Raw genomic sequence first — 13,654 nt, 5'->3', positions numbered from 1 at the left:
TATATAGAAATATGAACGGGATAACTAAAATAAATAACTTTAATTACATAAGCAAAAATATCAACTTATAATATTCACTCAAATGTGTATTACTATATCTTGTATATGTTGCCCACAAACCCAATCATTTCAACTTATTCTTTAAATACTTTAGACGGTAATGCCCTAATAAATGGATTAGCAATATAACTCAAGTTATCAATTGATATTAATTATTTTTGAATTAAATCCTATCATACTAAGTCTTGAAATAAAATTGTACAATCATAAAACTTGATTAGTGATCTCATGCTATGATTTTCAATAATAAAATTTATAATATAATATTCTTGGAAATTATTCCTCTAAATAATATAAAAATAAATCATAAAGTAGATTTTCTAACTATCGAGATAATTTGTAGAATCAGCTAATGAAAATTTTATCATTTCTAGCTGATTTGATCTCTTATATGTGAACATATAATCCTTTATCCTTTATAGATATTTTATTATTTTATATGTGATGTATTTTTTTATTGATAATTCTAAATCTACTTAGTATTTCTTACTATAAAAGTGATATTTGGTTTAGTATAGGTTTAAGCATATAATAACTTTCAATTGTATATCTATAAGAAATTTTTTTATTTGGTTTTTCCAAATCATTTTTATGACATTGACTTTAACTAAAACTTTCACTTATGATAATAAATATATCACTAGCTGAACAAAATTGGATGCTAAATCTCTCCAAGACTCGATCAATATATTCTTTTTGAGATAGTCCTAATAATCTTTGAAATATATCACTAAATATCAAATATCACATTGTTTGTCTTATTCATATCAATTATCTTAAAATTCTTGATTTAAAATTCTTGATTAGAAATATATTGGTCTCATGTAATAAACCAAGATCATTGCTCGCAAGCAAATATATTATCCATAGATCAATATAATAAACTTGTTCTTACTAACCTTCAAATATAAATACTTATCAATAGTATTTTATTTAAATCTAAAGTAAATAATAATATTATAAAAATTTATATATTATTGACTAGAAGCTTATTTAAGATTACAAATAGATTTTCTAATTTTGTAAGTTAAACTATCCTTTAGATTTTTTCATACTAAATTTTTTTGTCTAGATCCTCATTCATAAAATGTATTTTCACATTCATATAATGTAACTCAAGATTATAATATTTTACTAATGTCATAGATATTCATAACAAGTCTATTTAAAAACTAGAGAAGATATCTCATTATGGTCGATGCTTTCTTTATTAGTAAGAGCTTTGGCTATGAGTTTGATTTTATATCATTAAATATTACTCTTCGAGTAATGTTTAGTTTTAAATATCATTTTATAAATGACTCTTTTATAATCATTAGATAACTTGATAATTTTTTAGACATCACTCTGGTCAATTAGTTTTAACTCTTCTTTCATTGTATCACATCATTTTTCAGAAATATTTTTTTTTATAACTAGTGAAAATAATAAAGGATCATCTTAATATCTATGTCATTATTTAGTTTCTATACATACATCATATAATCATAAAAAATGACATGTCTCATTTTTCTTTAAGATTTTTAATGTTATATTAATATTATGTAACAGTTTATCAATATTATTTTATTATTTACCATAATCAAATCATTTAGTGATTTAAGAACAACAACCTCTAAAAAAAAAAGATAAAGGGAGCATCAATTTATATCTCCCCAATATTAGATTTCAATATTATCACCCCCACCGATTCACTATTCTATAGGAATTTAGCAAAATGATTAAAATCCTAATTTTCATCCATAAAATTCACCCTTATCGAGTTTAATAACTTTAAATCATTTTTATATAATTATCTCTCAAATTTATTTATATGGTGTAAAGAGCTTGAAATGTTATATGAATTAGATATATATATATATATAGTCATATTTTGATAAGTTATCAATAAAGATGATAAAATTTTAATAAGTTAAATGAATTAGATATATGTAGTCATATGTCACAACACAACAATTTATCATCCGCCTTGCACATTGCATCAAAGTGCCTCGTGGCCGCCCTTTGTGTCGCCACTAAGAGTAGTACCCAAATCACCACTACCCAAGAACCTTTCGATGTCATGTGAGGTGTTGCATAGTCGACTACGTATGCCCAACCAACGTCGCACACAACCATATCATCATGGCACCTCCATCGTACAGTCACTGCATCAACCTTAGCCTTTCACCTAAATGTTGGGTTATTGTTTGTGAGCAACACTCAAACCAATGTTCTAAGCCTTGTGGTCTCTGACAACACTATCGTGAACAAACACATTTCTACAAGAAACCATCCCCCTACGCACCTAATTCGTGACACTCATATTGGGGTTTAACTACCATTAAATTGATGTTGATGACCACTGTTATGACATATCGTTCGTGACAACACTTTCTTGTCATGATGCCTCTTATCTCACAATGACATCCTGTGGCCTCCCAAGATGCTTTTATCACTAAATCTCATTGCTACGATGATACTCAGTGGTAATCCTTCATGTCGTAATGCGTCATGACCTCATGCGACCATCACCCTTAATAATGCTATCACAACATCGCTATTACCCAAGTCTTTATTACCACTTTGAGAGCAACCCTACGATAATCATATGACTCATCATCATAGCGTCTCATGCCAAGACACCACCATCACCCTCAGTCACTACTAGAACTAGCACGCATCAATGCTAGCAACCAGAGTCTCATTATCAGGACTCCCTATAACACCACCAATAATAGTTTGTTGCCCACAAGGGTCAATGATAAAGCAGGCTATCACCCTGTGTTGTTCCATCATGGATAGCAAGTTGTCGGACAACATAAGTGACCGCTCACCAATGATTACCTACCATGGAACACTGAACATCACCGCTCTCTTGTGCCACCTCACATAGCATTGCTATGCCTTATGCAGTTGTTGCATGCATTGTCACTAGCACAGTCATAACCCATGATAAGACTAGTAATCAAGGTAAGCCATTGACCTTCATAGAGCTATTGACATAGCCCATCAACCTAGATTAAGCATCAATCTTTCGTCCACAATTTCACCCACATGAGTGAGAAACCTTCATCGCTTGCAAGAAGGTGACTGCGATATAGACAAAAATATATTATATCATTCTTTATGAGCAAACGGAGATAACACAAAACAAATCTAATACTTTTATGATGAGGCATTTGATTACAAAATAGACTCTAATAATAATTATAAGTAATAAAAACTTTAATTATGCCATTATTAACAAAAAAATTTAATATTAGAATTAAAATCAAATAACAATTTATTAGATTTAGGATGTATATTTTTTATATCATATAGAATATTCCGATCCAAAAGAAGTGATGTACAAGAGAACTAGATTTATCTTCTCATTTATTTTGACTATTATAAGCGACGAGATAGAAATTAAGGAAAGATAAGAATATATTTATAATTTCTCTTAGGTGACTAATAAATAATTAAGAGACTATTTTTCATTAAGGTAATCCGTAATAAAAAAAAATAATATCATAATTTATTTTTTTTGTTGACCAATATTTCCAACAAAATTCAATCAAAACTGTAATATATTTTATTTAATTAAATAAAACTACATAATCTAATAAATAAGACCAAGAAAAACCCAAAAAGAACACATTTTTAATATCCTGCGAGCGCGACCTCACGGTCACAGACAGAGATCAGATCTCGCATCACCTCAACGCCACCACCTTAGTTGCTTTGCCAACGTATCCACCATCGATTGTCACCGCAGCGGAACGTGCGAACGCCAAACGAAGGCGACGTCGGTCGTCGTGTTGACCAGAATGAGATCGAGGGATTTATTTCTTAGTTCATTCCTTGTTTCTTTGCAGCCCCCACCATCTTCCATCCGACACAACACATGCACAGCTGTTGAGAATGTCATCAATGGCCATTAAAATAACATCAGCTATACTGCATTCCATGCTGAAGGTTATTTTCCATTTTACTATATTAATAATTAGCTAATACTTCATGAGTAACTGTGTGATTTGATTACATGATTAGATTGTATGAGCAACCATATCCTAGTCAATAATTGTCAAATTTACATGCTCAAATTCCTGATGTTGGGGGAAACAATCAGCCAAAAGAAACCAGCTTATCCCAGTTCTTGCAACAGCTGCCCGAGTGCCTCGGAAGGAAGAGGAATGTGAAGGCAGTCTTGGCCATCTGCGTGCCTTCCCACCTTCACTAACTCGTGATCTTTGAACTCCGTCAGATGGGAATTCAAAGTCACTTGGTTGCTGACAAGGAAGCGCTCACGGCATTTGGTGTACAAGGCGTTAATAGGCATGCCTGGAAAGAAACATGAGAGATGAAACATGTCAAGATCACCTGCAGATAAACCCGAGAGTATGATGCTTTCACGACTTGCCTTCTTTTTCATTGGCCAACTGGTATTCTGCAAGAATTTTGAACACACTCTGTGCATTGGGTGTCAAACTTTGTAGGACAACCAAAGCAGTCTTTGTAGTCTGGGAGTTGCCACAGTTAGCAAGAACTAATGGGAAAAAACTTCCTTCCAACTTGTAGGGCGCAAAGGTTGGGACGTGATACCAGCACCAGTTGAATTGAGTATGAACCATCTTCTTGTCCCACACTATAAGCAACATGAGAAAACATTAGAACTTTTAAGCAGAAGACTTCGGAAAGAAGAAACTGCATGCATAAATTGGAGTATCTTCCGACTTCCGTTTATATGAACAAAATTAAGAACATGTGAATAATTCCGACGTATAAGAGTTTCAAGTTAAATTTAAAGGGGGGGAAAAAAACTCAGAAATGTGCATTAGGAGAAAACAGAAATTGCTAGGTCAATCAAAACTTACAAAGAGGGGCATTCACATGGTCAACGGATGCAACCATACGAACGAGAGAGCAGTTTGCTATTCGTGCAAGATACTGTTGCGACTCGGAATCTCGCAATGCAGGCCCATCGATATTGTGAATGACCACACATATGAAGCAGTCATTGTCATCAGAAAGTTGCAGATTCAGAAAGGAAAGAAGATCTTCTATGGACTGGGAACTAAAAGGTTGTTGGGTTCTGGATTTGCTTCCTGTAGAATTCTTCCTCTTGTGTTTTAACTGGTCCGAGAGGACTTCAGCTAGAGTTATCACAACCTTCAACAAAAGATTCATTCAAATGAAAGATGTACATGATAAAATCTAATCACTTATGGAGTAGCTTCTAGGATCTAAACTACTAAATCCAACAACTTCTGACAGAACATACCAACAAAAAAAGAAATTATGAATTCAAAATGCACAATCCTGATGTGACAACAACCCGTATCAATTATAACAATGAAACTGACTGACTTGTTCTCAGGAGCACTTCCTGGTGACTAGATCTGCAGCTAGGTATCGAGTACCACATGTATCAATTACAACAAGTAGGACTCTAGATGTGCAGCTAGGTATCAGTACTTCCTGGTGACATCACTAAACCCACAGGTTGGCTTGTAGATGGTGGTTGCCTTCTTCTAGTAAGATTTTATGAACATAACAAACTATAGGATGAATCCAGATGCAAATAAAAATAATTGAGGCACCGCAAACCTTCCTTCTTAGAGATTTTTTTTTTAGGACATTGCTCTTGGCTATTATGACATTTGACCCTAACGGAAAATTAGTGGAAACTTACAACCATTCTCTCAATCTATAGGAAATTTTAAGAATTCAGATAACAACCAAAGGCCAACAAAATATATAGTATGTAGTGCCTATTTTGCCGATTAAAATTAACAAAATATGTCAAACAAAAGTCATGAAAGCTGCAAAGAATAATTGTACGATAATTGTTAAAAATGGTACTTGTTTAATGTTGACTGATGGAAGATAGCCATTGATTACAACTACTCCATAATCAGTTAGTGTCGTCGAAGCAAAATCCTCAAGCAAGATCTTTTTAGAACCAAACCCATACATTAAGAGGCCGAAACCACACCTGCAACAAGATACATGTTTCTAATATAAATTGCTACTCCAAAAGTGTGACAGGCTATTTGGTTTATTGAACACAAAATGAAGCAATTTGGTTTATTCTATGACAACTTGATGAACTCTGGATAAGCTTAGTTCTTAAGGTTTCTGTAATCAGAATGTAGTGACTCACTGATACCCTTAAGTCTTGAGAACTTCCACCCAGAATCATCAAAATCTACAAAAGCATGTATACATACCTCAACTCGAAAAGCCACTTAGAGTACAGATCCTTATAGCTTTTAAGCAAAGATTCTATTTCTTTCTCATGCTTTGGTTTAATAGCAGAGACTGCCATTCGAAGGACCTAAGATAAAAAGGAATTGCTGCAGTTAGAATAAAAGATTCAATGCTGCTGTACAAAGCTTCAAAATACGAGATGCATTCATGAAAATTTACAAAAAAAAGATAAACCAGAAAGAATGAGAACATGACCTATGACATTGGTGCATCAGTAAAAGACTACTTTAATCAATCTACTATCAACAAATAGACATTAGATAAAAGATAAGTGAATCATGCTTTCACCTAAAGGTTGAAGCGCTCACCATGATAGTTCAATGGCCACTAAATAAAGATTTTCTTAAAGAAAATTTTGCCTTCCATCCAATAGTCTCCTTTTTGGGAAAACGATTACAATCCATTAATACTACCATATTACCCTAGGTCTCGAAACATCCATAGCAAACACCAACAAAACAAGGACAGGATAACAAAAATGGAACAAATACTCTATTATATCATATGAGCTGTATCAGAACCTGTTCGTCAACAAGATCGATGTCGGAAAGCTTTCGAGCAGATTTCTTCCTGGAAGTGGAACCCTCTTTAGCAAGGAAGTAATTTCTTGAAAGCGTAAACTCATCATCCTCCTCCATGGGAACCTCCTCACCAACTCTCAGGTCCATCTCAACTCGTCCTACGTCTTCTCCAGCAATCGTTGTTTCTTTAGAGTCTAATCTTCATTTGAACGTATTCTCAATAAATTGCTTTCAAGATTGAGTTCAGGGAACAGCTTCTTTTGTTTTTATATTTGGAAATTCATCTCTCAAAGTTTGTTTCCTGAGAACAGAAGAGAACATAATTGTTTAGATGGACGTAAAGGAAAAAAGAACCATGAACAAGTTTGCTTGCTTTAGGACTTTCGTTCACAACATAATAAAGCACACTAGGCCTAACACTATTAATAGAAATATTATCCATAGCACAAATGTCACATTCCAAATTTATAAAAAAAAAACAAATTATTATTTCATAGTTCACAATTTACAGAAGACCTTTTTTTATCTTTGAATTTGAATCATTTGCTTTACAACATTATTTTTTTTTAACTGAAAAAAAAAAGAATCACATCTTCTTAGTATGGTCACAAGTGATAAAAAATCTCCTCCACCCAAGCCTTAGATTTATTGCAAAAATAATAGGTTAGTCCGAAAACAAATATATGATAAAAATGCATCAATAACCACATGTGCTGGTAAGAACATTTAAAAAATCATAAAATTAATCCTCAATACACGTGAAATATATACAAATGTTAATAATTTAATATCAAATGATACAAATCAATTCATTATAAAACTCATGTTTCAGAAAAACAATAATAACTCTTATGCAGTAAACAAAATCATACATCAGTTACATGCAATATATTTCAATGACATACATTATATTCAGATAACAAAAGCGCACGTTATACCCGATGGTGCACTCTCCCAATAGCGAAGGGAGAGACTTACTCTACTAGATGGATTCCTCCCAACAACAATTGAGTGATTTCTCTCACCCGCCTAAGTGATAACACGTTCCTCCCAATGGCAAATGAAAGAATCGTATAACCATCACGTCTAACGACCTGCTAATCCCCGAAAGAAATCGCACTATCTGCTCTCGACAGTGATACATAGTCAATCATGATCATTCATCCATTCATTCATATATGCATCCATGAAATAGTATGATACAATATTATGATGTATAATGCTTGATGTATGACCTACTAGATTATGTCCATTAGTGGTTGTGCGTTATGATGAATCTGTAGCTCTTTTCATGGGTTGCACTTCCAACATGGATCACTCAACATATTAACATATACTATATGATAACAATCACATCAATATTATCAATTAAATCTAAAAAATAAAGAGAAAATCACTAATAATTTCTTAAAAAATACTTTTAGATAAGACTTAAGTTCATCAAATCATAAAGACATGAGGCATCAATCTTTCAATAATCCTTAATCAATCAAATCCCTAATCAAAATAGCCCAATTGATTTGAACTAAATTTAATTCAATTAGGACTTAGTAGAACCAATCTCAAATCCTTATATAAATTGGTTTAATTAGATTTGATTGATTTCAATTAAGTCAAATGGACTTAAACCGATCAAGTTGGTTAAGAATCACCCTAAACCGGCTTTAACCGATCAAACCTACTTGATTCAATCAACTAACGAGCTCAAACCAATAAAGAGAGAAAATTAAACTATATCGGATAGTGCTAGCCTAAACCGAACTAACATATCTGAGCCTTGGATGGGTCACATGCGTCACATATGTCTGTCCCAGGTAATAAGTTAGGTTGAGGTACAATGGGCAGGATAAAAGAGCGACAATGTTTCTAGCGGCAGTTGCATAGCTAGACGGGCCTAGCTTCACAGGTTAGGCTAAGCCTCATTCACGAGTTTGGTTAAGCCTTACCACTAAACTTAGCTACGCTTGGCTCGTGGGTTAGGTCATGCTTAGCCACATGGGTTAGGTCATGCCTAACCATATGAGTTAGGACATACCCGACCATATGTGTTGGAACGTGCTTGGCCATATAAGTTAAGTCACGCTTTGATACATTGGTTATGTCGCACCTAGCTACATGGGTTGGGTCATGCCTGACCACATGGGCTAGGTTATACTTAACCATATAGGTTGGGTCATGCCTAGCCACATAAGTTGAATCATGCTTGACCACATGGGTCGTGCTATACCTGGCTATACAAACTAGGTCATGCCTAACCACATGGGATGAACTATACCTGGTCATATGGGCTGGGTCATACCTGACCACATAGGCTAAGTTGCACCTAACTATATGGGCTTAGTTAAACCTGGCCACATGAGTTGAGTTATGCATAATTATTAGATCATACTTGGCCACATGGGCTGACTTATGCTTGACCACATAAGCTGAGTCATATCTTGCAATATGGGCTGAGTCGTGTCTAACCACATGGGTTGGATCATACCTAACCATATAGGTTGAATTATATTTGATCTTATAAGTTGGGTCATACATAACCATATAGGTTGGACTATATCTAGCCACATGAGCTAGGTCATGCTTAGCCAATTGCCACATTAGCCGATATGGTCAATCAACTTAACTCACGTCAGACCCCAACTTAACTCTTTGTATTAAATTAGATTATATTATTTTAAAAATATTTTAAAATATTATAAAATAATAATTAACCTCAAATCCATTCTTTTTCGTAAACTAACTAACTTAAATTCATGATTTCAAATTTAAAACTAATTAAAGCATAAAAATTTACACATAATTTTTTAAAAAATAAATATATCTAATTAAAAGAATTAAAAGTAATATTAAATTAACTAATCATTCTAACATAATAATTTAATGATCATTATTTATTAATTACAAAATTTTAAAATAAAATATTATTATGCATCAGAAAAATTATAATAATTCTAATATCAATGATTTTAAAATATGAATAAATGTTGATAACCAAAAAATAAAGGATCCTATCGAAAATACTCTTCTCAATCCTCTCACTATCGGTTTGCTGAGGAATGAAAGAACCCCCATTATATAAGAGAAGAGGAACTCTCCCCAAAATATAATCAATAATTTAATTTTTATTTTAAATTTATTTTTAATTTATATTTATTTTATATGGTTCGCACACAAAAATAAAATTTGAACTATTAATTTTCTAATACTCACATCGCTCACTAGAAAATAAATAATTTTATAATTTAATTGATTGACAAAATTTTTAACTTGTCCACATGATTAAAAAAATCAATTTTAATAATTTCCTTAGCCATTCTATACAAACAAAAAAGTTAATAATTTAAATAAAGTAAGACATTGTTCATGGTAAAAAGGGAGAAAAAATCACCGGTGATTACAACAAAAAAATAGCTTACATTTTCAGAATATGTATACATAGCATCTTGCACTATTAGATCCTAAGACGGTGCATAAGATCCTAAGATTATATCCCGAAGAGTCTATTCCGATCAAAGTGAGAACTGGAGAAGCACCACAATATCACTGTTCAATATTTTCCCTGATTATATTATGAAAATTCTGTATTAAGCATATCATTCGCTAAAGTATAATGCTTATGCATCCGTAAGTAAAATTCAGTATATAGCTAATGTACCTATAATAAGTTAGGACATAACTCAAACAGAGTGCAAGCATAATCTAAACTAAAACTTTGTAGATCAACACCGCTAGAAAAGAATCAACAGCCCATAATATAGCTACAGAAATTGAGAGGCAAAGAAACGACAAAGGAGAGAATTTGACACATCCTCGTCCCGCACATGAAACAGAAAGAAAGAAATGGAAAGGGGGCGAAGGAGAAAGACAGGGGTGTGGCCACTTGGGGACCCAAAACCCCGCCTGTGGGCTAGCGCCGGTCGGGAAAGCACGCTCCGGCAGCCCCGCTGCCACCAGACCGAGGTCCCAAGAAGAGAGAAACAGGGGCAGAGAGATGGAGGAGAGATTGTACCGGCAGAGAGCGCGATGGAGGGAGAGCGGCGTCGGCGCGGGCTCGTGACACCAGATGATTCGATAAGAGGATTAGTATCGAAAAAGGGCTTTTGGCGAACCGAGATGATATCCTCATGGTTTTCCCGCGCGATTTTGGGCGGCGGATGCCCTCCGCTGGACTAATTGGGGTCCACACAATTGCCTTCCGATTCCAACGGACCGAACCTCCACGGCCGGATACGAACCGAACCGAACCGAACGGAATCGACCGCGAGTCCCTTCGATTTCAGTTCGAACAAACCTGTCTGTTCTTCAGCAGCGCGTGAACCGGGTTAGAGTCGACCGGACAACTCCGAGTTTGAATCCGAATCGATGAATCCTCGAACCGAGTCGCGTACGCACCCGCTTGTGAGAATCGCAACCATGAGTACTTTTGCAGACTAATTCCTGAACCTTTTTCTTATCTGATGTTCTATATCCATTTAAATTCCTAAAATATTACACCTCAACTATAAGCAGATCCTTATAATTATAAGAACCATAATTAGATCCTGATCTTAAATAATTATCATAAACTAGTCATTTATTTCTTAAAATTTATGTATTTAATTTCTTTAATGCATCCAATAAAAATTTGAACTTTCTACTATAAATATATGATTTTAAATAAAATAATAACTAGTCTGATGTATACTAACTCATTCTTGAAACACAATAATTAACTATAAACATGACTATGGACACTTTTCAAAATGATATCCGAAAATTTGCAAAACAAAGCATCTAAATTTCTATTTCAATTTGACTTAATAATAATAATAATAAGATAATAATACTTTTAAGAATAGTGGTAGATGAAATCTAGCTTAAACTTTAATCCAAACCAGTTTTCTTCTTGTTCAAATTGATTTGGTACCAGGGGAAAAAAAATCATATTTTCATCTTGTTGAGAAACTAAGGTACTGTGACTGATGAGTCAGCACGGTTAGACTTACGTGCCGACGTCGAAAACTTTTGATGAGAATGCAAGGGTTGTCTTTCCAAGGTCCGTCGACCCCGAGCTCTATTTGTGGGAAGACGTGTCCGCTCGTTCTTAGGATAGAAGGCGACCTTTCGCACCACGTGGGCTCCCCTTTGGAACGGGAGATGAGATTGACACCTGTCGGATCCAAGCCGTTGGGTTGCCCTCTTCTACGTATTGGAAGACAACTTCGGGGTGAGGGCGCCTGCGGCTTGATGACGACCACCTCCTTGCAAAAAGGTTTTCGTCGGGTGTGTCCCGACTTTGGCCCCTCCGACGAGCAAGTTAGATTGGTTTTTATCTCATTTTTTTCTCCTCTCGCTCCTGGATCATGTCGGGGGTATTTATACTTGTGTGCGGGAATTGGTCGGACCCTAGTCCGACATGGCCATTGGCTCTAAGGGCTGAACAACCTCTTTGACGAGATGATGTCTTTAGGGGCGTTTGAGAGGCGTCAGACGACACTGCCCCAGCTCTTGGGGTGGCCAGGCTGTAAAGTCGCACCGTCGGAGCTTGACGTGGCATGCACCCAACAGTTCTGGAGGCATACGGTGTCGTGTCGGTCTGCAGCATCTCTCGGTGGTTCACATATGACCAAAATACGCCCTATCACATCTCATGTTTCAATCGATGTATTATAATTTATTGTAATGTTAATCTAAGAACACAACAGTTGGGAAATACCGAAAAGATTATCAAGTTATCACTTGATTTGAGGAAGGTAAGAAAGGTGTCATTTTTTTTTTCAAACGATAAGTAACAGAATGAAATTTGAGCCATGACCGTATGAGAATTTGTCATCAGCGAGAAACCATTCACCAAAGCCTCGCGCTCGTCGAGCTCTTTCAGGAGGACGGTGATCTATTCACGTGGGTCCCACTATCGGCCAGAGTCCAGACACTTGCTTCGTGTTCGGTGGCTCGATCAATACATAGAATCCACACCCAATCGCAAATAAGAACATGATGAACAAAGAGTTGTAATTTTAGTTTCCTAATACATAGAGTTGTAATGACACCTGTCTTATTTCAGCTATCTCTGAATTTGATCGCTTCAACACTTGTTAAAGTCGCCAAATATTTTTTTTTTCCCCTGTGTCACCACTGAATAACTATTAGTTTTGTTGAGCTTGTATTAATAATTTTGTTATTCAAACTTTGACATCAATCAAATGAGATGATTGATTTGTTCAATCTAAATCACGGATCCAAAATGATTAAGATTAGGTTAATAGTCATGTACCCATATGATATGGGAGACAATGACACATAAGTAATTGTTGATACGTTACACCATTTTTATTTGTTCGATATCTCACTTTTACCTATTTAACATATCAGATTTTAGGTTGGCGATGTGATCCCAACCAAGATATAGACTTAGTCTCACAGGTCGATTTTATATATATATATATATATATATATAATATCAACGTAAAAGTTGATATGAGGAGTCAATATATTATACCATCGAGTTCAACATAAGATTTTACAATCTATTAATAGTTGAATGATGTGTATAATCATGCCTAATATTTTTCTTGACCTCAACTCGTCGATCGTCCATCACATTATAAAAATATCCTTATTCAATAAAAAAGAGAGCAAGAAAAAGGCTGCAAATTTCCTTTTACCAATTTTTCGGAATAAAATACTCGCCTCAGCTTTTGCAACAAGGAAAGGGGCATGCCACGTGGAAAATCATGTGGGGATTTTTGTATTAGTAGTTTAGTACTACTACCTTTCGCGGTAACTTCACCTTCCTACGTCCGCTCGTCCCCACGAGGCGATGAGGCGAGACGATATGGTAGATGGTGAGCGCAGGAGCT

At 34.9% G+C, this 13,654-nt stretch overlaps 2 protein-coding genes across 2 annotated transcripts in view; both read right to left on the bottom strand.

The window, feature by feature from the left end:
* Positions 1-3,998: 3,998 nt before the first annotated feature.
* LOC103968676 (origin of replication complex subunit 2) lies at positions 3,999-10,884 on the bottom strand. Its single transcript, XM_009381968.3, has 7 exons — positions 10,825-10,884; positions 6,816-7,116; positions 6,255-6,361; positions 5,887-6,019; positions 4,899-5,193; positions 4,445-4,669; positions 3,999-4,365 (listed from the first exon to the last, which is right to left on the bottom strand). Exons 2-7 carry the CDS (start codon positions 6,960-6,962, stop codon positions 4,169-4,171), a joined length of 1,104 nt encoding a protein of 367 aa, XP_009380243.2. The 5' UTR covers positions 6,963-7,116; positions 10,825-10,884; the 3' UTR covers positions 3,999-4,168.
* Positions 10,885-13,427: 2,543 nt separating this feature from the next.
* Positions 13,428-13,654, bottom strand: part of LOC108951494 (cyclin-dependent kinase inhibitor 7-like) — a 1,288-nt gene continuing 1,061 nt past the window's right edge. The window contains exon 4 of the mRNA XM_018819403.2: positions 13,428-13,654. This exon is cut by the window's right edge and continues 159 nt beyond it. The gene's annotated coding sequence lies outside the window, so the exon portion shown is untranslated.

This window comes from Musa acuminata, chromosome BXJ3-10, assembly GCF_036884655.1.
Source record: "Musa acuminata AAA Group cultivar baxijiao chromosome BXJ3-10, Cavendish_Baxijiao_AAA, whole genome shotgun sequence".
Taxonomy (NCBI): domain Eukaryota; kingdom Viridiplantae; phylum Streptophyta; class Magnoliopsida; order Zingiberales; family Musaceae; genus Musa; species Musa acuminata.
The sequence above is the reverse complement of the archived record's forward strand: the minus strand, read 5'-3'. Positions and strand labels throughout refer to the sequence as shown.

Excerpts from the sequence above, each read along its gene's own strand:
- LOC103968676 (XM_009381968.3), bottom strand. The coding sequence starts at position 6,962 with ATGGACCTGAGAGTTGGTGAGGAGGTTCCCATGGAGGAGGATGATGAG. Across the intron at positions 6,362-6,815 it reads TCGATCTTGTTGACGAACAG|GTCCTTCGAATGGCAGTCTC; the intron begins GTTCTGATACAG and ends TTTTTATCTTAG. Across the intron at positions 5,194-5,886 it reads CATCAGTCAACATTAAACAA|GTTGTGATAACTCTAGCTGA; the intron begins GTACCATTTTTA and ends CTTTTGTTGAAG.